The sequence below is a fragment of the Lactuca serriola genome, chromosome 5, assembly GCF_051521515.1.
Source record: "Lactuca serriola cultivar US96UC23 chromosome 5, Lser_US96UC23_V15, whole genome shotgun sequence".
Taxonomy (NCBI): Eukaryota; Viridiplantae; Streptophyta; class Magnoliopsida; order Asterales; family Asteraceae; genus Lactuca; species Lactuca serriola.
This window is the reverse complement of record NC_136412.1, coordinates 190,752,791-190,780,041: the sequence shown is the minus strand read 5'-3', so window position 1 is coordinate 190,780,041 and position 27,251 is coordinate 190,752,791. Positions and strand designations below refer to the sequence as shown.

The 27,251-nt window shown below is 36.6% G+C and overlaps 2 protein-coding genes across 2 annotated transcripts; one reads left to right on the top strand and one right to left on the bottom strand.

Annotated features, from left to right (window-relative positions):
* Window positions 1-3,073: 3,073 nt before the first annotated feature.
* Window positions 3,074-5,509, bottom strand: LOC145053393 (endo-1,3;1,4-beta-D-glucanase-like). Its single transcript, XM_079001429.1, has 7 exons — window positions 5,331-5,509; window positions 5,046-5,067; window positions 4,508-4,625; window positions 4,286-4,376; window positions 3,915-4,004; window positions 3,688-3,788; window positions 3,074-3,432 (listed from the first exon to the last, which is right to left on the bottom strand). The coding sequence occupies exons 1-7, from the start codon at window positions 5,476-5,478 to the stop codon at window positions 3,274-3,276; spliced, it is 729 nt and encodes a 242-aa protein (XP_078857555.1). The 5' UTR covers window positions 5,479-5,509; the 3' UTR covers window positions 3,074-3,273.
* A 4,327-nt stretch (window positions 5,510-9,836) lies between these two features.
* On the top strand, window positions 9,837-10,745 carry LOC145050047 (uncharacterized). The gene has a single exon (XM_078998366.1). The coding sequence runs from the start codon at window positions 9,837-9,839 to the stop codon at window positions 10,743-10,745; it is 909 nt and encodes a 302-aa protein (XP_078854492.1).
* The last annotated feature ends 16,506 nt before the right edge of the window (window positions 10,746-27,251 follow it).

The following is a 27,251-nucleotide window of genomic DNA, read 5'->3' as shown; positions in this document are numbered from 1 at the left end:
ATCAGGCAACTCTATCATGCACTTCCTGAAGATCCCTAGCCTAACACTAGCATGCTATTCTAACATATCTCATAACAAATAACTTGTATGGTATTTTGGGATTACTTACTGGCTCCGGCTGATCGTACCTCCGTGTCCTCCTTTACTTATTTTTGAAAACCATTTTAAATTCTCTTTTGAAAACTCTCCTTGATTTGAGACTGGATTCACACAAATGTTCCTCTAATTCACTCAAACCAAGGCTCTGATACCAACTTGTAACGCTCTAAAATTCCAACCAATTTAAACTTTTCAAAAACAACCCAATTTCATTAAGTTATTACAAAAAGGTTTTCAATACACTTATTATCAGAGAATTCCCAGAACCATATCATAAAAAATAATCATGAGGAGCAGTACTATCACGCCTTTGCCTTGCCATGTTCTCCTGAAGTACTTGAAACGTTAAACCACAACTGTAAGCCCGAAAGCTTAGTGAGATACCCCCAAAATACCAACCACATATACCATTCACATAACATGTCATATCATAACAGAACAGAACAACCATGCACTTCTAGTCTACTATGTGACTGGTCCGCCGCACTGGGCCTACAGTCCACCTGGTCCACCGTAGTGTGGTTGGTCCGCCCGCACCGGGCCTTTAACCTACCTGGTCCACTATCTGAGTCTACAATATGACTGGTCCATCCGTACCGGGCCTTCAGTCGGCTTGGTCCACTCTCTGAGCCTCGGCACGTCTGGTCCACCCTCGTGGGGCCTACAGCCTATCCGGACAGCTCGCTAGGCCTTCGAAATATTCGGTCCACGCTGGGTATGTTGGCCTACAGCACAAAGCAGGACCCACCTCAACCCAACCCCAGTCAACTAACCATGTGCACATAAACATATAATCATATAACAATTAATCACCAATCAACCGATCTAGCAGATCACATACATAGCATACTCTAACCAGGATACCGACCTAACCGGTCACTAACATAGCATCAACCTATATTCCAGGATTCCGACCTTAACCAGGTCTCTAACATATACCATCCTAACTACCAGGATGCAAACATATAGCAAAGCAATAACATTACAACTACCCGGGTTTCCATCCGATTAAGGGTCGGCCTTGGTTTTTTAGACCCTGTCGATATAGTAAGGATAACTCACCTTGCAACTGCTGACTGAAAAGATAAGATTACGCTGCTCCAACCTCCGACACGAACTCCACCACTGATCAATACCAAAAGACTGAACTCAATAAATACCAATAATTACCAAAATACCCCTGGAAGTCAACTGGTCAACTCTTGGTCAAAGTCAAATTCCTGGTCAAAGTCAACCATCCTGACTGACTCAACTCGTCGAGTCAACCCGCTGACTCGTCGAGTCCCTATACTCAGAAACTCCCAATCAACGACTTAACTCGCCGAGTCACCCCAAGACTCGTCGAGTCCAACAAACTCTGAGTCCTTTCTCGCTCAACTCACTGAGTCGTCCCTCGACTCACCGATTCTCAGCTCAACCAAAAAGGTTAGGATTTCACGACCAGACTCGCCGAGTCCAAGAACAGGCTCGCCGAGTCCAAGGCAACATTCAACATACTTGCCGAGTTGTTCTTCCCACTCGTCGAGTTCCTGCCTATCTTCATCCAACTCGCCGAGTCCACCCATGCGACTCCCCGAGTATCTCCAACTCTTAACCCATGCAGTGGCTTTCAAAGCCATGCTGGGGCTAAAATCCAAAGATCTATCCTTCATCAAGTTATCCCTCACATAAAGTTGCAAACTTTACGTGATATCAAGGAGATATAAACTCAAAACACACTAGGGCTTGGGTTTAGACAAAAGGGGCTTCACCAATCATCAAAGGACTGAAACTTTATGCACTTAGGACTCAAAAGAGGTTCAGATCTGAAGTTTCAGCTTCAAATCTAGCTTCTTTAACATTTCCCTTAACCAAGGAAAACCCTAGCCTCCACATATGAATGATTCTAGAAGAAAAGGTCAAGGTAACAGCTTAATACCTCACGAATGTGTCCCAAACTGGAGTGGGTTCTGGATCCACACGAAATCCTTGATGGTTGCCTCTTGCTCTTCAAATTCACTTCTCAAAGCTCCAAACACTCTCCAAGCTCTCACTCACAACTATTAGGGTTTATGGGACTCAAAGGGAATGTAAAGAGGCTGAAGAGAGGGTATTATGTTCTTTATATATGGCACAAACTCCGGATTAGGGTTTTTCTTATTCCAGCACCAACTCGCCGAGTCCAGCCTCCGACTCGCTGAGTTGGTCACTTAACGCGTGACCAGAATCGCGACTCGACTCGCCGAGTCTATCCATCGACCCGCCGAGTCGGCCTTCATCATTTACACTAAGAACCCTGAACTTGCACTTCTGAACTCGGGGTGTTACAAGAGGTGTCTAGAATGGTCATGTTGGCTTGGTTATTGGATTTCACAAAAGCTATATGGCGAAATGGCCTTGCCTCGCAACTGTCTTGCCTGACTGATCCTTATTTGATAGAGCTATCAAAATTTTATTGGTTTTTGTGATAGGTCTAAGCTACATTACCATATTGCCCTAGGGACTAGTAAGCTCTAGTATTATAGGTTAACACCGTTAGGCACATACTCACCAATTAGATCACTCGGTTAGCTGTTAACCATCTGAGAAACTGTCAAGGTGAGTTCTTCTCACTATGTTGTATACTCCAGTATGTATCCCTTGTATACTCCATCCTTATGCTGAAGACCAATAGACTCGGGTGGACTAGTTTAATGCTAAAGGCCAATGGAAAGCGGACCAACTACATGCTACAGGCTATATAGGGTGGACTAACATATAGCCGAAGGCCAAGGTACGAACCAACTATTAAGTTAAAGGTCATTATGTGTACGTATTATATATATATATATATATATATATATATATATATATATATATATGTCGTGGTATGTGGTATTTTGAGGGAATTCACTAAGTATCGGCTTACAGTTGTTGAATAACTGTTTTGCAGGTTGTTCTTCGGATCGAGAAAAAGCTCCCGCATGATTGTACTTGCATCAAAGGCAATAAATAATATTTAAGACTTCCACTAAGTCTCACTTTTATAATTAAATATGTAATATAACATCTGTAAGACTTATAATGTGAATATCGGGATGTGACATTACTAAGGTAAGCATTTATTCAAAAATTCAAAAATATAAATGCACGTCTATGATGACGCTTTATTTACTTGTAGAGGGGTGTCACATTTTTCTCGAACTCTCTCTTTCTTTATATTATTGAATGGTTTGGATCAAGATGATTGTTAAACCAACCCACAAGATCCTCATGAGCCTCTTCGGCAGATCTCACCTCTTCTGCATCTTCATCTTTATATCGAACCGTCCAACCATGCGATACACCACCATATATCTTCACAAAGTGATCCACCTGCATAGCCATAGTAGTTAACCATACCAGAAAAAATTAATATCTCCTTTGCTACTTGTTCAGATATATGGCCTAATTTAACAAGGCAAATTAGGTTTTTCAATACATGCTAGCATGTATTGAACCAGAACTACGACTTGGATTCATGTCAATGGGAAATAATGGCAAACTTTGTCCTCCAATCCCCCAAAAAATAAAAATTGAAAGGTGGAAGACATAGTGTACACTTCACAATGCCTAGAAGAAATTAATTACCTCTAGTTTTGCTTGTAAAGCAAGCTCAAATTCTTTGACAAGCTCCGGTGGAGATTTATTGTCAATCTCAGCACCGAGTATGGCAGTAGGAACCTTAACCCCTAAAAATCATAATAGAAATTACAAAAAATAATTTCTTAGCTTAAATTTGATAAATTCAAACATGGACCCCTATCTAGAAATTAAGTAGTAATTATGAAGAGTTATTGAATAAAATTAAAACCAACCCTTGATATCATCTAAAGTGACAAATGAAGGATGCAAGAGAGCAGCAACTTGTATATCATCCTCCTTTGCTAACTCTACAGCTACCTTGCCTATTAATTAGATCAGGTTAATGCAATTAAATCAACAAATTATAATTAACATAATAGCATTAGGTCCTTACTTAATAAATGACAGAACACTACGTTGTTCTGATGTCAATGAGACAAAAAAAAAAAAAAGAATTCAAGTCCCACCCAAAATGAAAATAAGACTAGGCATCACTATCATTATCTCGTATGTGTAAAAGACATTATTGCCTTTCCTCTTCCACATCTTTGAATATAACCTTTGAAAGATTGTCATTTTTGGTGTAAATAAACTTTATTCTTACCACCCCAACAAAATCCTGCAGCGCCAATTTTAGTTATACCCATCTCTTTAAGAGCTTTAATAACCAGTTTGGCGGGCTCAACTGCTTCTACCTAAAATAGATATGGAAAAAGAAAAGAAAAGAAAAGAAGGAATAGTGTTTTTTTTTCAAGTTTAGAGGAAATATTGCTTTTAAGAGAATTGAATATTTATGATGGAGGAATAATAAAATTTAATAACCAACCGGTCCATGATTCTTTAGCCAATCTGAAATCGGAGTTTCAGGAGTTATGGGGTCTCCATGAAAGAAGTCAGGTGCAACTACGTAATATCCAGCAGAGGCAACTTTGTCGGCAAGTTTCCTACAAATTTAGATCAACAAATTGAAGGGTTATATGCCCAAAAAAAAACAGCGTATATCCATTAATTCGTATATTTATACAGCATCTTAATTCATTGCATTAAAAATCTATCCAATATAATAGTAATATCAATATATCATTCAAATGAAAATCAATTTTTACCAATATAAATGACGATTTTCAAAATATAATGCATGATAAAGATAAAATAAAAATAAAAACTGGAAGTACTTTAATAATAACAAACAAAATGGAACTACAAGTCTACAACGTCCCAATAACAAGAAATCAAAATGGGATGCTATAATTCACTGATAAATAAAAATAAAATTACTTTCTATTTTTAGCATTTAACCTTAAAGTAAACCACAAACAAAGGAGTATTTTAATATAAGGTGTTGTTCTTGCTACAAAGCATACCTGAATTTCGGAACTCCATAGCCTGCACAAAAAGTACCAGACACAAACAAATTAGAGCAAGCTGACGTTCATACAAACTATTTTGGACTTGCAAAATCATAAAACCAAAAGGTAGGATTCGTACATACTTAACATGTTGCAATCAAATTCACTTTGCAAAAGTATGTTAATAAATTAGCTTCTTGATAAGTAAATTATTTGCGGAATTTCACCTAATTTTGGAAACACCAACTAGCAGACTTGGTTGATCAGAAAGAAAATTACAACTAGAGTTGAGTTGAGTACCATGTATATTAGAAATAAAAAGAAGTGCGACTTTTGAATCAGCATTCCCGGAAACATAAGAATTGAGGGAGGCAATCTGCAAAACATTGTTGGATTCACCGCCGGAGACCAATGCAGGAGGGTTCACGAGGCACTCCGAGCCAGACATTGTGTATAATGAAGTAGCTTGTGGAATATGCGTAGTTTTAGGGTATTTTGTAATGGAGGGGTTGGTAGCTTGCTGCACTCTGGTACCCTGGGGTTTCTAAGGTACTACAAATCATACACATAAGATTTGAGACTTTGCACATTGATACCCATAGTTTGTAGTTTTAGGGTTTTTACCTATTTGGTGTTGGGTGATTCTTTGCATGTTTATTAATGGAATGCGTAGAGTATACAACTCCCTTGTTTTCGGCTTAATGACAATAAGTAACCAATAAAGAACGTGATAGAAGATGTGTTAGGTGTTACACTCGAGATCAATGATGTCGGTCTTTTCGAAATATAGAACACAAAGTCAAATGGGTCCAACAAAGACACGAGGCGTAAGAGATTGTATCATTACATGAATTATTTAGAGCAACACAAGAGAGTATTTGATGCTTAGAATTAGACTAAAGCATGAGAGCTAAATTAACATATTGCTACCATTAATTTTCATATGTACTGGGAACAAATAATTAAAGGCCAAATGCCATAAAAGTCTCTATATTTGTCAAAAATAATTAAAGGCCAAATGCCATAAAAGTCTCTATATTTGTCAAAAATATTCGGTTTTATCCTAAGTTATTTTTAATGTCTATTAATGCCCTCATATTTGTTAAAAAAAATGTCTGATTTTACAGGCCTGTGATAACAGGTTTTCAAAGTTAATATTAAGTTTGTTTTTATTTCCACTAATACCCTCATATTTGCCAATAAATACATTTCAGCATGAATACATATAAGATATAAGATGAATAAAATAAATAAAATGTAAAAAAATTATAAACTTAAGGATAACATAAAATAATAATAATAATAATAATAATAATAATAATAATAATAATAATAATTATTGTAAACTTAAAAATTTTCTTAAGAGTTATTATCATAGTAACCTAAAAAACCTTTTATCACAACTAAAAAAAGTAAAAACATATATTTTTAGAGTTAATATAATAATAACCTGAAAAACTGTGATAAGTAAAAATTTAAAAACATATGTTTTTTTGGCAAATACAAGGACATTAATTTACGATATATTTAAATATTTTTTACAAATATGAAAGGATTTATGAGATTTGCCCCTAATTAAATGATAACATCATACTAGTTTTCGTTTCGGTCATTAAATGTGATCATATAGTCATATACGTATTAAGTTTACCTGTTTTTGTTTACTTTAAATGTATGCGATTGTTATTGCATCAATGAAATTATTAAGTGCTTATAAATTTAATCTTTTAGTTATTGTTTAATTCAATAAAGTCGGTATCACATTATTATATATAACTAGTTTATAACCAGTGGGAACCAAGGTTATAAAATTAATTAAACTTTAATAGTAAAAACTCAGAATTATTTATCATTTATTTTAAATAAATTGTCAATTAAGTGATTATTTTTAGTTATATATAAAATTATAATCATTGATTTAAATAAATATGTAAAATTATATCAATTTATAAGTCGTATTAACTTTATTTTAATTTTTATTCTAATGTTATTAATTTAATATAATTAGAATGAAAAATTTAAAATTTAAAATTTAAAATAAAGAATTAATATGTAACATTATTATATATAATTATTACATTAATAACATTAATAACTGTATGCATGCTCTATGATAAACAAGAACCGAAAGATATCTTTTATCTTTTCCAACAACAATAATTTTATACAAAAGCGAGTAGCTAGAGTTACATAAAGGTCATTACAAAAAATATACCCTTTAGCGGCGACACTATTAGCGGCGACAAGGGGCTTTACCGGCGACTCTAGCTTGAGTCGCCGGTAAAGCCCCTTGTCGCCGCTAATAGTGTCGCCGCTAAAGGGTTGTCACCCGAATCCGCACTTTCCCCCTCTATTGCATCTCAACCGTTCGATGAGATATCCAATCCAACGGGTGGGGTGCCTTTTCCGGTCTAACCTAATACCGGCGACACAGATGTCGCCGCTAAAACTCCAAAAAAGTCACCGCTAATAGTCTGCTAAAAATGACGCGGTACCCTTCCCTCCAGTTTGTCGCCGCTATTACTGATTGTTGCCGGTATTGCCCCTAGCGTCGCCGCTAAAGGTGTCGCCGCTATTGGTCATCACAGATAAAAAAAAAAAAACGCACGCAGATAACCTCCCTTCTTCATATTCCTTTCTGTTTGCTTCCAATTTCCTTCACCATATCGCCGATTTCTTCTTCAATCTGCTTCTTTCAAGCAAATTTCTCCCCTCATTGTTCCAAGCAAGTGTCTCTAGGTGTGGTTAAAGCTTTGGGATCAATTTCTACCTCCATTTCTTGAAGAAAGGTAAGTTTTATTTTGATGATTTCATTTTTATGTTGTATGAATTTCGATTTGTAGCTTTATGTAGTGATTGAATGATAATAAATTGCTCATATTCTTTATTTTTGGTGGTGTTGTTTTGGATTAGAAGCATTGTTCCAAGCAAGTGGTTAAAGCTTTGGGATCAATTTCTAGGTACCTCTATTTCTTGAAGAAAGGTAAGTTTTTTTTTGATGATTTCATTTTTATTTTGTATGAATTTCGATTTGTAGCTTTATGTAGTGATTGAATGATAATAAATTGTTCATATTCTTGTTTTTGGTGGTATTGTTTTGGATTAGAAGCAAGTTATTCAATTTTTTGTTTGTGGTTATTTAATTGCAATTAGTTGTATAGCTTCAAGTTGTATTTATATGTGAAATTATGTGATAATTGTCATATGTGAAAATTGGATTGTATATTTTGTATTTGTTTAAATATATGTGAATTTGGTATATATATTCCAATGTATGTGTGTTTGATGTATATGTGATATATTAGTAGAAATTATATGTATTTGTTATAAGTAGAATGTTATTGTGTGTATGTGAATGTATGTATGTTTGTTGTAAATGTGATATATGATTGTGAAACTTTTGTATTTGGTATAAATAGGATGTTATTATGTATATATGTGAAATTATGTGTATTTGGTTTAAATAGGATGTTATTTTGTGTGTATTTGTATTTGGTGTATATGTGGTATATGTATGTAAAAGTATGTGAATTTCACCTTCTTATGTATTATGTAAAACTATGTGGTTTTGGTATAAATAGGATGCTATAATTGAAAAAAAAATACATTATTTTTATAAATTGAAAAAAAAAACACAAAAAAAAACTATAAAATTGTTTAAAAACTTATATACAAAAACTAGAAAGCTTCTAGTTTTTACCCAAGCTAACTCCAAATTAATTAACCAATAAGTTATATAGTTAACTTATAATTGGAAAAAAAACACAAAAAAAATTATAAAATTCTTTAAAAACTTATATACATTTTAATCTCGACGGTAAAAAAAACAACACAACAACATAATACGTATGTAAAAGTATGTGGTTTTCTTATAAGTAGGATGCTATAATTGAAAAAAAAAATACATTATTTTTATAAATTGAAAAAAAAAACACAAAAAAAACTATAAAATTGTTTAAAAACTTATATACAAAAACTAGAAAGCTTCTTGTTTTTACCCAAGCTAACTCCAAATTAATTAACCAATAAGTTATATAGTTAACTTATAATTGGAAAAAAAAACACAAAAAAAAATTATAAAATTCTTTAAAAACTTATATACATTTTAATCTCGACGGTAAAAAAAACAACACAACAACATAATACGTATGTAAAAGTATGTGATTTTCTTATAAGTAGGATGCTATAATTGAAAAAAAAATAAAAATACATTATTTTTATAAATTGAAAAAAAAACACAAAAAAAAACTATAAAATCGTTTAAAAACTTATATACAAAAACTAGAAAGCTTCTAGTTTTTACCCAAGCTAACTCCAAATTAATTAACCAATAAGTTATATAGTTAACTTATAATTGAAAAAAAAAAACACAAAAAAAATTATAAAATTCTTTAAAAACTTATATACATTTTAATCTCGACGGTAAAAAAAAACAACACAACAACATAATACGTATGTAAAAGTATGTGGTCTTCTTATAAGTAGGATGCTATAATTGAAAAAAAAATAAAAATACATTATTTTTATAAATTGAAAAAAAAAACACAAAAAAAAACTATAAAATTGTTTAAAAACTTATATACAAAAACTAGAAAGCTTCTAGTTTTTACCCAAGCTAACTTACAAGTAATTTTAATTAAAATTAATTAAAAAAATGCATAAATAAAAATTTTTAATTTATTTTTTTCATTTCTTTATTACTTAATTTTTGTATTATTTTAGATGTAAAAAAAATGTGGATTGAAAAAAAACAATGCTAATTCTGTATACTAAACTCTAAACCCAAAATTATGTTTCAGCAACATCATGTCTATTGATAAAAGCTGGACTACTAATCCATATCGAAACCATCCCGAGTTCCAAGCAGGACTCAAAGCTTTTATTGAGAAGTCGAAGTTGCACCTTGATAGTAATGGTAAAATCAGATGTGCTTGTGAAAAATGTGATAACCGTTACTTCAAGTACCCGACTGTAGTTGAACGCCATATATTTATAAATGATTTCAGTAAGGCGTACAAAATTTGGATCTATCATGGTGAATCTTTTATTCCTCCCGTCGTCTTGCCAAGTAACGAAATGGCCGATTTAATCGACGATGTGATGTGGGAGTCGAGAGAAAATGATACCAACCTCGATGAAGGAACCTCGAATACAAGGGGTAGCGGTGTGGATGATGATTTTGCACAAGTGTTGGAAGAAATGGAAACTCAATTGTATACTGGTTGCATCTTTTCTTCCCTTGAGTTTCTAGCAAAGTTAATGCATATCAAGGTGAACAACAAATGGACTGATAGTTCATTTGATCAACTCCTTGAGCTCTTGCAATTAGCATTTCCCAAAGGCAACAAGGTTCCCCTTTCACATTATCTAGCCAAAAAGAAACTAAAGTCTATTGGCCTGGGGTATGAGTCGATACATGTGTGTAAAAACGATTGTTGTCTCTTTTGGAAAGAACATGATTCATTGCAAGTTTGTCCCGTTTGTAAAGAGAGTCGATGGATCGATAAAAACACCAAGGGTAAGAAAGTACCTCATAAGGTGTTACGGTACTTTCCTGTGACCCCTAGACTACGACGTTTATATTGTTCGAGGCACACTGCCAAAAATATGATTTGGCATAGTACCAGACGTTCAGAAGATGGTGTGATGATTCATCCTGTTGATGGGGAACATTGGCAAGATTTTGATAAAAAAATACCCCGACTTCTCGAGTAAACCCCGTAACGTACGCCTAGGTCTTTCAGCTGACGGTTTCAATCCATTTGGAAACATGTGTAATCCACATAGCACATGGCCGGTCATACTCACCACATACAATCTGCCACCCTGGCTTTGTATGAAAGAGTCATCATTCATGTTGACTTTGTTGATTCCAGGACCGAAAGCTCCAGGTAAGGATATGGATGTTTTCCTTAGACCGTTGGTGGAAGAGCTTAAACATTTGTGGAACTCAGGCGTACGTATTAAAGATGTAGCGACAAACACATTCTTCACGATGAGAGCTATGTTGTTGTGGACAATAAACGATTGGCCAGCTCGTAGTAGTTTATCGGGTTGGAGTGGGCAAGGGTATAGAGCATGTGCTACTTGCAATGAAGACATTCCTTCGTACCGTGCAACAAAAAAAGTCGTATATATCGGTCATCATCGTTTCCTAGATGCTAATGATCCGTTAAGAAAGAGGTTGGACTTTAATGGGATGGAAGAGACAAGACCCGCTCCGAGACACTTTAATAATGATGACATACAAGAGCAACTAGGTCGTCTACTAACTCGTAAACCGGGTAAACATCCTGAGCATGGAGGCGGGGAGCCAAAGCGGCAAGATTATGAGTTGAACTGGTCGAAACGAAGCATTTTCTTCGAACTCGAGTATTGGTCTTCTCTACAGTTGAAACACAACATAGATGTCATGCATGTCCAGAAAAATGTGGACGAGAGTTTGTTAGGTACTCTCCTAATGAACGATAAAAGCAAAGACACATCAAATGCACGAGAGGACTTGAGAATTCTAAACATTCAGAGAAATGAATGGTTGCAAAAAAATGGTGACAAGTTTCATAGACCCCAGGCAAGATACTCTTTCACGAAATCTAGTCGACAACTCTTTTGTCAATTTATAAAAGAGGTTAAGCTGCCGGATGGGTTTGGTTCTAACATTAGTAAGAAAGTGAACGATACCAATACTAACATTATTGGGTTGAAATCGCATGACCGCCACATTCTTATTCAACGTTTGATACCGATTGGAGTAAGAGGGTTGTTAGACAAAGATACTTATACACCTATTGTAGACCTTTGTACGTTTTTCAAGCAACTTTGTTCCAGAACATTGAAGGTGGAGGATATGAGGAAAGCAAAAGTAGACATTATTGCAATCTTGTGCAAGTTAGAATTGATTTATCCTCCGGCGTTTTTTGACATTATGGTTCATTTACTTTTGCATTTACCTGATGAAGCAATTGCTGGAGGCTCGGTTTGTATGAGATGGATGTTTCCATTCGAGAGATATATGAAAAAACTAAAAAACTATGTCAGAAACAAGGCGAAGCCAGAAGGTTCTATAGCTAAGGGTTATGTTGCTGAAGAAGCTTTATCATTTTGTTCAATGTACCTTCGAGATGTAAAGAATCGTCCGGAAAGAAATGTAGATGTTGTCATTGAAAAAACAAAGTTTTGGATGTTTGAGTCTAAATGTCAACCGACCAGCACAACTCAAATCAAAACTCTTAATTTAACGGAAATGCATAACATGGAATGGTTTGTATTGAATAGCTGTGAAGAAGTCAGACAGTATATCAAGTAATTAATCTTATCTCTAACTTTCATTCTTAATTTTTTATTTTATCTTTTTAAATCTATATCTTTTGGTCATCAACATAGGAAATTCAAATCTGAGCATCCCTAAAGTGATGAAAAGAGAGAATTTCGTAATTGGTTTCGTGAAAAGGTAATATAAATTAATAAACAAATTTTTTTCATTGATCTAACGAATACATAATACATATTAATTTATAATTGTTAGGTTCATCAAATGAAAATAGAAAAATCTCCAGAATTCCACGAAGAGTTGTCGGTTCTTGCAATGGGCCCGCAAATGAATGCCTATTCTTACACCGCATGCATAGTCAATGGTGTTAGGTTTATGGTACTTAGTCGTGACACACAACGTACAACACAAAACTCTGGGGTTTTAGCGGTGGGTGAGAAAGGGGAGAAGTATTATGGCCAGTTAGAAGAGATTATAGAGTTGAGGTATACACATGATTATTCAACTGTACTATTTCGTTGCAAGTGGTTTGATACTCGAACAGGAGTTATTTCTAGTGATAGTTTCACCAGTATCGACACACGACGCGAAGCATACAAAGATGATCAACTCATATATGCGTCACAAGCCAAACAAGTGTTCTACATCAGAGAGCCAAACAATAACCAGCGGTGTGTTGTCGAGCATGTTAATCATCGAAGTATTTGGGATCTACCATCGAACGATGACCTTGTTCAAAATGTTGACAATGTCTCACACGAAAATGTAGATGATGTCGATGTACTTCAAAATATCTCTTCATCCGATGCTCCACTTTTTATCGATTTCAGCATGTACTTTCAAAACATTCCTAGAGTCATTATTGATGTAGAAAGTGCATCTGAAGTTCCTCCGCCAACTGGTAGAGTCAATGATGTTTCTGATTGCGATACTGATTACGATGACACCGATTCTGACTATGATACCGAAGAAGACACTGAAGGATATGAGGAAGATTCTGATTAGAATAGTTCTTATGTAATATGTATTTGTAATATGTGTTTGTAATATGAACTGTATTTGGATTTCTAGTTTAAATGGAAATGTTTATTCCTATCTAAATGTTTATTTCTATGTAATGTGTATCTATAATAAAAATTGTATTTGTATATCTTATAATTTTTCAGGAAATGATGAGAGTGTGGCTGTTGTTTATGTTTACCATGGCTGCTGTCATGGGTCGTGGACATGGGGGAGACGGAGCTGAGGACCCACCTTTCCCAGGTGGTAGAGGTCCTGGCCAGCACGAGCTGGACGGTAAGTCTTATCATGAATTTTTATTTACTATTTTTGTTCAATTATCATAAATTAAATGTCGTTTCTAATAATTTTTAATTACATTTGTAGTTGAGGGACGTGCCCGAAGGAAAGCTCGAGGAAAAGCAAAAAATATAAAGCTTGAAAAAGCAATCTTGCAGAACCAGGGGAAACCAATAGCCATGCAATTTGATAGGGATATCACATTTAATCCCGTAGGAGAGCGCGGGAGACATGTTTTCCCAAGAAGTTGGGAAAACAATGTGGCAGATGGTCCCTTTCGACAAATGGAGTTGGAAAAGAGTTTCCCCTGATATAAAGGACACTGTATTACAACATTTAGCGGTAATTATTTATTTAAATATATTTTATAGGTTTAACTATGATTGTTTCTTACTTGGTTAACTTTTTTTTTATTGTAGACAAAGTTTGATCTCAATCAAATGTACCAGGATGCACAAGCTACTTTATTGACAGAGAGTTTTCAAGCAGCCTTGTTAAGAGGTTTTCGAGAGCGTAAAGCCGACGCAAAAGAATATTTCAAGATGGTCGGAGGGTATGAAGATATCCCGAGAGCATTGGCAAATCCTCCGGATGGCATGCTTGTTGATAACTGGGAGAAGACAGTTGAGTATTTTCAAACTGACGAACACAAAATTGCTTCAGAAAGGAACAAAAAAATCCGTGAAAAGCAAACAATTGTGAATCGTGGGGGTTCGAGCTCGTATAGCAGTACTTGCTATAAGAAGGTACCGTACGATACATGTAACTATTTATTTAAAATATAATCTAATTTTTAAACTTAAACAGAACCTTAAAAGAGTGGAAACATTTCGCAAAGCTCATACCGATAAGAATGGTGTATTTGTTACTGCTGAATCGGAACAACAATATGTAAGTATTTAATTATAATTTTATCATATATTTAAATGTTTATTTATACTTAATCGTTACTCACTTTTGGGAGTTACAGAATCGATTAGTTGAAGAGCTGCTAGAACAAACTCAAGGTGAAAGTGAGTTTACGCCAACTCAAGAAAGAGCTACGTTCGAGAAAGTATTAGGAGAGCGACGTGGCCACATTAGAGGCATTGGCCGCAAACCTTCTGGTCTCCCGATGATTCCACAGCCTTCACAACCATCACAACCACCATCACAACCATCACAGGTAGAATAGCAATCTACTTTAGCATCGTAAAATGCATGTTGATTTGGTAGTTTTGGTTTTGTGGTGGTTATTTGCTAAAAAGTTTGGTAATTTGGTTTTTGTCCCAAGTGCAAAATATAGCAATGTACTTTGGTTTTCTATCTTACTTTAAAAATAACAATGTATTTTGATAGTTTTTGTTTATGTTTGACGATCTAACTTATAAGTTTATATATATTGTTATTAATTATGTAGTTGGAAAATCTTCGTGCAATGCTCGCCGACCCGGCATGTAGGGATGAGCTTTATTCGTTTTTTCAATCCCAAAATAATCAAGGAAACGATGGGAACGGCGATGAGGGTATGTAAGAATGGGTTTTATTTGCATATGTTATCTCGTTTTGCTACTTAGTAGATTGTAAAAATTTTGTTGTTTTGCTACTCGGATAGTATGACTTTTGATATTTAATTGTATTTTGGATGTTTGTTTATAATAGGATGTTTGTTTGACACTATTATGTTTGATATTTAATACCGGCAACGAAAATCATTATTTAAAAAAAAAATTGAAAACAAATTACCGGCGACACTTTTACCGGCGACAGAGCTCATTACCGGCGACACTTTTGTCGGCGACACTTTTATCGGCGACAACATTATTAGCGGTGACACTACTCATTAGCGGCGACATACTAATAGCGGCGACAAACTGATCAATAGCGACGAGGCAGTAGCGGCGACTCATTACCGGCGATGCGTCGCCGCTATTATCAGTACCGACGATTTTTGGGACTTTTACCGGCGACTTTTGTCGCCGGTAATGGCCTTTTTCCTTGTGGTGGGTCAAACATTTCCGAAACAGATTAACTACACAATTCTATCATTTAATAGAGTATTTGGGTTTATTTTATAAGAAGCTTTTATTTAGCCTTTTAGCTATGTAGTTAATCTTAAATACCTTTCATATTTATAGTTGTTTTTTAATTAACTTTTCCTTTTAATAATAAACTATAGCCGTTTTTTTGTTTGTGTTTATCAATTTACATGTTATCAAAGTTTTATTCCATACACGACTATTGATTTGATGACTGTAGAAGACTTTATAGCAAGCACCACTATCATGTATCAAGCTTTTTAGATTCGATCTTGTTTTTTTGTTGGTTGTGTTTTCCGATTTCGTTAGTATTTAATTCTTGTTGTTGTCGTTTGTTAGTATTTAATTCTTGTTGTCGTCGTTTGTTACAGGTTTAGTACTTGTTTCTAGGTGCTACCTATAAGTTTTTTCTCGATTATTGGCAATATGACTCTAAAAGATGATTATCTTTTATCAGTTAATACTTAACTTGATGGAAAGAGTATGCCTAATGTTATATAGTTATTTAATGAAGAAATATTTACGTGGTAAACAAATATAGGGTATTACTGTCGGTGTAAAAGGAAAACCGTCGGATAAGAAAGTCACTAAATTGCAACGTTACTTAATATGTGGGAGATTAATAATTCTAAGATGCACAATCGCGCCTTCGTCTTCCCGCGATTCTCTAATGTACCTGAAACATAATCCAAAAATGTAAGCTCCAAGCTTAGTGATTTCCCACAAAATACCAACACACAACAAATAACACATAAACAATAACATCGTGCAATGGGTCCATAGCTAACATACTGGATTACCCATGAGCCCACACCATAAGTCTGCCTTGCCCTCGGCCCACAACTTATGTTTCGCATGCTCCGCGACCAAATCAGTCCTCGGACTAAATACTACTAAGCCCTCAGTACGAGTCTAGCATGCCCTTCTCGGCCATCAGCTCGTATCTGGAATGCTCATGAGCCTTCAGTATGAGTCTAACATGCCCTCCCGGGCCTCATCTCGTATCTAGATTGCTCTAGGGTTTGTTGGCTACCGCACGAAGCAGTACAACCTCAACCCAATCCACACAATATGTCGACATATAAGAGATATTAACATATATAGGTCATCAGATAGTATCACAGGTAGTCCTATAGATCTACCAGACTAGCATATCAAAACTAGCATAAACATATATTCCATACTCAGCATATCAATGAATATCAGTTTATCAAACCAATGGGTCGGCCTTGGTGCCTTTGACCTGCAAGTATAGTGAGGAGAACTCACCTCGCAAACTGGACAAAACTGATGAGGCCCAACTCTGAATCTCAGCTCTCTACATAATACCTACATCCACCAAGTGACCAATTCCATAAAAATCCCGAAATACCCAAAATACCCTCAATGTCAAACTTAGTCGAACTTTGTCAAACATGGTCAAACTCAAAGTCAACTGGTCAAACCTACTAAACCAACTAGTCAATCCAGTCGAGTAGACTCAAACGAGCCAACTCAACAATGGTTGACTCATGTGAGCATGCATGACGTAACCTAAAGGTATGCTAAGTGTATGCAAAGCCTCGCATTGACCAGCTTACAGGGAGCTGACCGAGTATGCGGGGCGTACTCTCTTCTACGCGGGACATAACCTCGCAAACCTCAAATCCTCATTAAGTGCTTAATGTCTTAAGCACTTAAGCCCATATTTCAGATCTACGGTCCAAATGCACTCTAGAGTCATAAAGTCTCCAACTTTATGACTTTGCATGTCAATAAAGTCCTTAACACAAGGTCTTAATCAATTAAGACCTTCAATAAGATGCATGAGACAATTCTAGCCATTAGGACCTCATTTTTATGGCTTATGACCGTAGGACAGCTCAAAACAATAATAACCAAACATGCATATAATGGGACCTTTGGGACAACAAAAAGAAACATAAAACTCCCAAAAATGGGATTTAACAACTAAGACATCAAGGTATAGACTTTATACCTTCTGGAGCTTCATAAAAGGGCAAAGATCCTAGATCCACAAGCTTGCTTCCACTTTAAGGCTTATTGATGCAACTTCTCCTTCTTCTAACACACCAAAAACAATCTCTAAGGCTTAAAACACACTCTTGGGGGCTAGGGTTTTGCAAAAACATCTCAAAGGATATTGAGTGTAACACTCCAAATATGGTAGTTACTATTTATAACCTTGAAATGAAAATTGTGGCATAATGGTCCCTTCGTATATTAGGCGTACTCTTGGAGTACGCTTAGCGTACTAAGGATGGATGATTGTGAAGGGTCAGCATGTATGCTGGGCGTACCAGAGGGTACGCGGGGCGTACATGACGGATATGCAAAACCCTAAAATCCAGACTTGAAACCTATTTAAACAACCTTAAGTCATTGAGGCTAAACCCTAGCAAGCCTCTACAGCCCCATTTCGTCCCTTAACGTCATATTTCCTTGTGAGAGTGTTTCTTGAGCATAGAAATTGTATTGGTGGCCATTTTAGAGATTATCCAAGAAGGAGAAGATAGTGAGCAAGCTTGGTGTGGCATTGAGCTTCAAGATCCTACATCTAGATTATCTTGAGGATCTTTTGGACGTATAAAGCCTTAACCTTGTCATCTTATTCATTAGATTGAGCTAGGGTTTTCTTTATTATCCCCTTTTGTGTTCATGAATCTTCTTTTGGGAGTTTGAGCAACTCCAGAGCTTATGAAGAGTAAATCTGAGGTCCCTTGGTTCATTAGTACCATAAAAATGTAGTCTTGATGGGTGTTTGACCTCATGCATGAGTTAAGACCCTTGGAAAGGTCTTAATGGGTTATAAAGGGTTGTTGGGAGCATATGGAGCATGCAAAGGCATAAAGTTGCCAACTTTATGCCTTAGGACGTCTTAATTGACTCAAATCTAAAGTTGGACATTCAAATCCCAAGTGTTAAGCACTTAATGGCCAAATGTGCACATCTTGCTTGTACGTCATGCGTAAATTAATGTACGCATCGCATACTGCTTCAAGGGATAGTAAGTTGAGCATACTAGAGGGGTACGTAGGGTGTACGCACTCTAGTTAGGTTTTGGGCTTTGTGTGGTCTTGTAATCCCTTTTGGGCCTTATTCAGTTTTGGGCTTAGCCATATTTTAGGTTAGTGGTCCGATTTATATGCTTTGGGCCATGACTGTTTTGGTTGGGCCTTATTGGGCCAATTGTCCTATTAATAGATTTGGACATGGATTTTGGGCCTATTAGCGAAAGGAATACTCTTGGGCCAGTATGAAAAGACTTGGGCTAAGAATGTGTTTGGGCTTAAATGGATGGCCCATGACACAAGTTGGGGAAAATTAGGCCCAATTTGGAAAATTGGGCCATTAGTGGGCTTTTATGGATTTTATAGTTTTGGGCCTTATTGGTTTTGGACTTGGGACTAAGTTATGAATCTTGTTGGGCCAGGGGCAAAATGGTCAATTTAACCCCAAGTATGGATTATGGATCATGGTTTAGGACCCAATTGCTAAGCATTTCTTGCAGCTAAGGATTTCTTGAAGGGAGTTTCAGTAGTGCGAGGTGAGTCTCCTCACCATACTGATGGGTCAAAGGCACCAAGGTCAGCCCATTTTGTGATATGTGGTACACTACTAGATGTAGTGATATATGGTATACTAGTTGGTTATATGTTATGTGAAATGCTAGTTGTTTATGTAATATTTGCATGCAAGACCATGGTAGGAGCCTATGGCACTTGGATGTAAGACCATGTGGGGGAGCCCATGGCTTTCCACGTAAACACCATGGGGGAGTCTTGACCGCTCCGCCTTCACAAAAACCTGGTAGTCATACTTGTCTATTTGTGACCTAGGAATACAAGTTATTTTGAAAGCGAGTATCAGCAATAATGTTGGTGAATTCATAAGTATTTATGTGACTTTGATTTGTAAAGCTGTAAAGAAAGACCTGTAAATGTTTGAAGGAAAGTTTGTACCAATGAACATGTTTGTAAGTAATTGTAAACTTTTGAAAACCCTAGAAAATCTCATATTTTCTACTAGTATAAAAAGTAGCTTTCTACCAAGACCCGACTATTTTGAATGTTTGCTTTTAGAAATCCAATATTTGCCCATAAGTGGGTGGTAGTTTAACAGTCCCAAAAATGAACTACCATGGTGTTTTTCATGCCTAAAATAGTAGATTTGTGTACGTATAAAATCACTAAGGTTGATAATCCCGTAAATCAACGTGTTTTTAATACTCCATGTGAGTTTTATAACCATGCTAATGACCCAGACTGCCTGTAACAACGTTCTTCAGGCGTTGGAATGTTATGACGTTTTTCACCCCAGACCTGCCGGTCTAACTGTAGCTAACAGTTAAGGTGCAGGATTGTCAATCCCGTATAAATCTATACACAAGTTTCACGCTCCCCCTACAAGGGATTATGGTATATAATCCAGGACTTAATAATGCATACTCGAAAGTACCTGAAATGTCTCACAAAACCTAGTATAAAACTGATTTACGTATGAAAATGTCCATTTGTTCTTGTCTATGAAAATATCTCCTTGATATGGTACTTGTAGTATGTAAAATTTCATGAATATCTAGTACACTATCTTATGTAATCGTATCTCTTGTAATTGTATGTCTTGAAATTGTATGCCTTGTAATTGTATGTAATTGTATCTCTTCATATAGTATGTAATGTATTAGTATAGACTCATAAATAAACTGACTCTTGTGTGATTCCTTGTACTTGGAATGGTAAGTAGTATCTCCTAACTATACCTATTATAGTTACTAGTATTGTACGTGTATAACCGAAGTATGCCTTTGCTACCCAAAGGTACCGAACCAACTTATGGAAACTTTTATGTCTATATATGTATACATGATATATATATATATATATATAACTACACATATATAGGCGTGCATTTGACAATGAAATTACAAAAGAAGTTTTGTAAAACCTTTGAAAAGCTTAATAAATAAGAAATCATGACTTGATGTCTATTTATAAAATGATTTGAAAGTAGTTTGTTTGATAAGAACAATTTTAAGTATAAGAAGACCTTTGTTTGAAACACGATTCTAACAGCGTTTGAAAGGAAACATAAAGTATTTAAGAAAGTTTGATAAAGAATTTTTAACATGTAAAAATGTTTGTCGTAAACTATTATAGTTTTTCCAAAAGTTTGTTTCGTATGTATAGTAAACCCTAGTGAAATGCTCACTTGTTATGTAAAGTGTAACTTTTGTAGTGACATAAATGAACACATATACTCAAAGTATAAATAAAGAGTTTGATTCGTATATGCATAACAACATATTTAATTTCAAAAGACAAGATGTTATCGTGATATATTTTGCTTACGAAAGTTTCCATGTAGTAGTTATGAATCACATATGATTTACTTGATCAAAAGAGTATAGAGTGAAACATTAGGTTACACACGATAATAACCGTGTGTTTACTTGTATTCCCCCCCCCCCCCCCTAAAAGTGTATAAAAAGCATTGATAACACATTTGAAAATGTAGTTTATAGGGGTATGAACTCACCGAAGAAAGTGCGACGATTCGAAGAAAACGAGCTTTTTCTCGGGTGGAGATTCGACCAGAAAGTGGGGAGATTCTCGGGAATCTCGGGGCTTCGGACCTTGCGTCGTGTACTAGGGTGTACCGGGACTTTCGGGTGTTTTAGAGGGGCTTTAGAGGGGTTCCAAGATGAAAGAAATGGGTAAGGAAGCAAATAAATTTGGGCAACCTCGTATGATATTTATAGGGTGCTGAAAGAGGGATTACGCTGGGCGTAATTTCGGAGTATGCTAGGCGTACTCGTTATGCTGGGCGTAATTCCGGAGTACGCTGGGCGCAATTTTGGAGTACGCTGGGGGTACGCGAAGTCAGCGCTTACCGCATCCTCGGACAAAGCATCGAAGCGACGTGGACAATCCGGAGCCTAGCATCCGAGTACGTTGGGCGTACGAGGGTACGCTGGGCGTAAATCGTTTCGGTGTGTGTGCCACGAACTTGTAAAATCCGTAACTTTCGCATACGAGCTCCTTTTTTGACGTTCTTTATATCCACATAAAGGTGAGAAAATACTCTACAACTTTCATTTAGACACCGTCGGTTAATTTTGAATTTATTTTTATTTATATTTTATTTAATAGGTCGGGACACGATAATTTCGTTAAAAATCCATAACTTCTTTATCAGACGTCCGTTTTCGTTTGTCTTTTTACCATTGAACTACTATTGTCGATACCTTCCACTCTCATTTAAGTTGTGTCGGGTAAAAATTGCTCGATCTTTATTTCGAGTTTTTAGCTGTCTACCGTTGTTACGAAACTTAGAAAATTTGTAACTTCTTCATACGATGTCCGTTTTAGGCGTTCTTTTTATGCATGATCACGGTTTAACGTAATCTACAACTCTCGTTTAAATACCTAAGGCTAAAAATTATCGTATTGCAACATCGCGTTTTACGTCTATCAGCGTTGCCGGTTTTTGCCGCGAATCTTAGATTGGTCATAACTTCTTCGTTATAACTCGGATTTTAGTGTTCTTTATATGTACGAAAACCTTGATACGATTCCTACCACTTTATTTAACCCAAATAAGATTTTAGGAAAGTTATATTTTGGCATAAATTGGACTGGTGTTACATTCTATTGTCTCAAAATATCAGGTTGTCACATCATCCCCCTGTTATAGGGAATTTCGTCCCGAAATTAGAGTTTAAGCAGAATTAATAATCATGCTATGGATAGAAGTTTTATTTGCTACTCGTGTTCTTAAGTGAACTTCGGTCCTCGCTTGGCATTCCAGCGAACCTTTCACTATCGGGATACGACTTTTCTTCTTTCGCTTGCCTTCACTAGGGTGATAACTCTTCTTGGTCGAATGTATGTTGAATGTTTTTATGGTCTGAGAACATAGTACACCTTGTACCCTACAAGTAGTGTCTCCATATCTTTAGAGCAATTACCGCTGCTCCTTACTCAAGATCATGCGTTGATTAGTCAACCTCCTGTGTCTTAACTTGTCTTGAGGTATAGGTAGTGACCTTTCTTCTTGCATAAGAACACAACCAAGCCCTTGGTTGGATGCATCGCATTACACCACAAAATCATCTATCACCTTTTGGGAGGGATAATTTCGGTGCGGTGCACCAGGCTTACTTTAGCGTTTGGAACACTCTTTCTTGTTTACACACAAGTATGGTGCTCCTCAAGGTGAGAAACTTGGCCTAAAGAATCCTCTTCTGAGGAGTTCGTTAAGCTGTCTGGGAAGTTCCCATATCTTAGTTGGAGCTAGATGATAAGGTGATTTGGCTACTGGGGTAGCCCTTGTAACTAAGTCAATTCTAAACTCGAAATGACGTTGTGGTGGTAATCTCGGTAGTTCTCCTGGAAAGGTGTCGGGAAAGTCACGTACTTTTGGGATGTTCTGAATGTCCTTCACTTCTCGGCACGTCTCGGCGATGTGTGCAAGGAATGCATGATATTCCTTTCGTAAGCATTTCTGTGCTTGCATACATGAAATGATGAGAGGGTTCGTACTTGGTTCGTTGCTGTAAATAACTAGGGCTTCGTTGTTTAGGAAGGTTAGGATGAACTGCTTTATCAAAGCACCTGATGTCGGCTCGATGTAGACTTAACCAATTCCTACTGATTATGACGTCAAAACCTTGTGGTTGATTAGATGCCGTGAAGATCTAAAAGAAAGTATGACTACTCATGAATTAAGGAAAAAGGATAGGTATTTCTAAGTTTATTCTCACGGAAGCACGATCACTCGCAGTCTTGGGCTGTCTCCGCCCTGAAGTTCATAGTAGAACTCATACCTGGTTCATCAATCAAAGTCTCGGGTATACAAGTCGTATATAATTAAGATTGAAAAGGGTGGGTCTTTGGATTGAACTTGACGTACTGCACGAGTGGTACTTCGGGGAGGTTTGTTGAGGTTTCTTTGGAAAGGATAAGAAACATGAGGTACTCTATGCATGAGTACTTCGGTGTTCTGGAATGACGGCTTCGCTAGAAAGACGTTTTTCGGAGAAGGAGAAGTACTCACGAAACTTGTATTGCGAGGATCGAATTGAGTCAAGTTGTATGATGATATCGAACTTACTTGGAAATAAAGGTATTAGATTTGATCATAAGGGTGTTACAGACAAAACACAACAGTGCAACTTTTAACAGAGTTACGGTACTTTGGTTTTACTACAAGACTATTGTTGCGAACAAGGTATACTACAAAAGGCAAGTATACGCAGCACGAGGATCCCCTTTTCCGACGGGATCTCTCAAAAGATAAGACTCGAGTTGCACTAGTTTTAAACATGTTTAACAGCATACTTAATGATGACGATTGGAAGTGAGCCCATATTATAGTCGGGTCCTTCATTGCCTTTTTCCATTCTGAGGTCAAACTCCTCCTGTTCCACTGTCATTCTTCTCTGTTTGGCAGTCCCTCTTGAAGTGTCCCATTAAACCACATAGATGGCATATCCGAGAAATTTCGACATTGGTGGTTAAAGTAATGTGTTGGACCCGAGTCTTGCAGAAGCGGGTAGTGTGTCCGTTCTTGTTGCAGGTCCTACAGTGTAACAGACGACAACTACCTAGGTGATGGAAGCTTCACTTATTGCACCTCGGTAGGTTTCCGGCATACTATTTGGCCGGGTTAGGGATAATTGGGATACTAGCAGTGTTGGTGGTAGGAGTTGCAGATGTCGTGGCTGCGAAGGCTGCCACCAGTGATGTTTTCTTGTTTGTCCCTCGAGGTGATTTGCCTTTAACTCTATCCCAGAATTTTCGTTTATTGCTCTTTTGTTTGAGGTTCGGAGTGTCGTGGTAGTTTGTTACTCGTGGGTGTACTTGGTTATTACTTGGATTGGAATTATTGAAAACCATCCCGCTAACATTTGGGTTGTTAGCGTTAAGGTGAGTCAGAACAGCTGTCACGGTAGCTGAGACTGCAGCTTGAAAGGTAGCTGCATCAATCTGAAGAGTTGGTGTTTGGATGATGGGTTGATTACTTTTCTTCGACGACATGATTCTATAACACAAAAGAAAAAGGATTTTGTGAGTGATTTTGGTTGACCCTAAATGTACTTCGATCGCTTAAGTAAAGAGTAAGAGTATGTTCTCGAAAGTTTGACCTACATCCCTATGATGCAGTCCTAGTACGGATTGGAAGTATGTTCATAATGGTTTGACCTACATCCCTATGATGCAGTCCTAGTACAGAGTAGAAGTATGTTTGTAGAGTGGTCTTAAGACGTTTGTCGTTCAAGCCGAGGTATCGTTGGTTGGTGAATAACATGATCCAACCACTAAAAGAGACTTGGAAATGTCTCCAGAGTTAAATTACTATAGCCCAATGACTTGACTAAAGCATGTTTCAGATAGACTCCAACGAAGGTATGATGAGGGTTTTTGAACAAAGAGTGACACGGAAGTTAGCCAACTGTCAATATCATTGATGTTTAAGATGTAATAAGTTTAGGAAAATTTGATCTTGAAGAAGGTTTTACATCATATCCGGAGTAGAAAGGTTTTGGCCGCATAAAGGCCTAACTAACAGTACTTACAGTACAAGAAGTTTCATAGAAAATGCCGCACCGGGCATAGACAGAAAAATAACTCCTTTAACAAGGAGAAATAAAGTAAGGCATCTACTATTGGCGACGTTCATCCCTCTGGTGAACTCTCAGCTTAGCCAGTTGACGTTCCATATCAAGTAGGGTCTTTTGTACACTCTCTAGCATACTCGTAGCTCTATGACTTCGGCTCGTGTTTCAGCTAATGCTTGCAGCAGCGTCTCATGATCTCTCTCAGATCTCTCACGAGTGTTTTCAAGACGATTGGTGCGGATGGTATGCATTCTTGCATTGACATTTAACCTCTTCGATACTATGGAGAGTCGTCCTGCCCTGAATTTCATGTCAGGCAACTTTATGGATCAGGATTGGTAGAACTCTGTCTGGTGAGCTCCCTTTTGCTCAGGTCAAAAAAGCTTCGGTCACCATTAAATGGCATGGGCTGATCTTGTCCTTGGCTCCATGTTTCCAAGCATTCCATCCATGGAGGCGTCGGGCCATGAAAAGTCAGACGAGTGTTAGGATTTGGAAAGGGAGTTTCCTGGGGTAGGTTCTCAACCTCGGGTTCGGAGTTAGCACCATCCGAAAGGTCTTCATCATGGTGATCATTCAAAGGGATAGGATGATCATTCCCTGGTTTTTCTCCAAACCATCCAGCAATGACTTCGTTCGGAAGGTACGGGTTGCCGTGGGGATGGAGTCCAGCCATGTTATCTACGCGGTAATTAGGGTAAGGAAATAATTATTAGAAAGACTATCTAGATAATTATTAGAAAAATCTTCATTAGTTTCATCACTATTTGTAAAGTGCGTACCAGTTATATGTAATCAACACAGGATAGGCCTTCGAATAAGTGACCTTAACTCCAAATTCACAAGGAATAGGGGTAAAGCAAAAATTTCACAGATTCTAAGTCTATAACATCCTAGTTACATACAGCCTTAGTGTATCCACTTAGCAACTATCAACTTAGTAATGAAGATCCTTTTTAGTTCTCAAGTAAGTAATTATAGCAACACAAAACACCCCTATGGCATTTTAGACTTAGGTTCTATTATAATGTTCTCATTTTAGTGGTGTTGGTAAACTTTTAGACTTGTTGCCATATCACAACCTTTCTTGGGCATATGCTAATCACTCCTCGGACCAGCATAGTTGATCAGGCTATTCCATTCCCAGGACTGACCATACATCCCCAAGCTTACTTGTGATATGCAACAGTCGTAATACTTTTGTTCTTGTCATTGTGACACTGATTTTAGTATGAAAGCAGGCATGTATACTTAATTAAATATTTTATTAATTAAAAGTATAGACTCTTTATCAGAGTATTTTAATCCCTATTGTATTTATAGTTTGTATATCTTTTATGGGTTGATATACTCAATTCACTATAAACAATGCTCTGATACCAATCTGTCACACCCCAAAACCGAGAACGGCGGAAACGTTCTGGGGCGAAGGACGTCATGTAATGTATCACAACAATGCAAAGTAGTAAACAAGCAACAACATCATCCATTGCATTAATAGTATAATTTTTAAGTACATGAGAGTTCTTTCATAGTATAATTCTACAAAATGAATATTACAAAATAAAAGATGAGTCTTGACCGCTCCGTCTTCACAAAAACCTGGTAGTCATACCTGTCTATTTGTGACCTGGGAATACAAGTTATTTTGAAAGCGAGTATCAGCAATAATGTTGGTGAATTCATAAGTATTTATGTGACTTTGATTTGTAAAGCTGTAAAGAAAGACCTGTAAATGTTTGAAGGAAAGTTTGTACCAATGAACATGTTTGTAAGTAATTGTAAACGTTTGAAAACCCTAGAAAATCCCATATTTTCTACAAGTATAAAAAGTAGCTTTCTACCAAGACCCGACTGTTTTGAATGTTTGCTTTTAGAAATCCAATATTTGCCCATAAGTGGGTCGTAGTTTAAATGTCCCAAAAATGAACTACCATGGTGTTTTTCATGCCTAAAATAGTATATTTGTGTACGTATAAAATCTCTAAGTTATTTGATAACCCCATAAATCA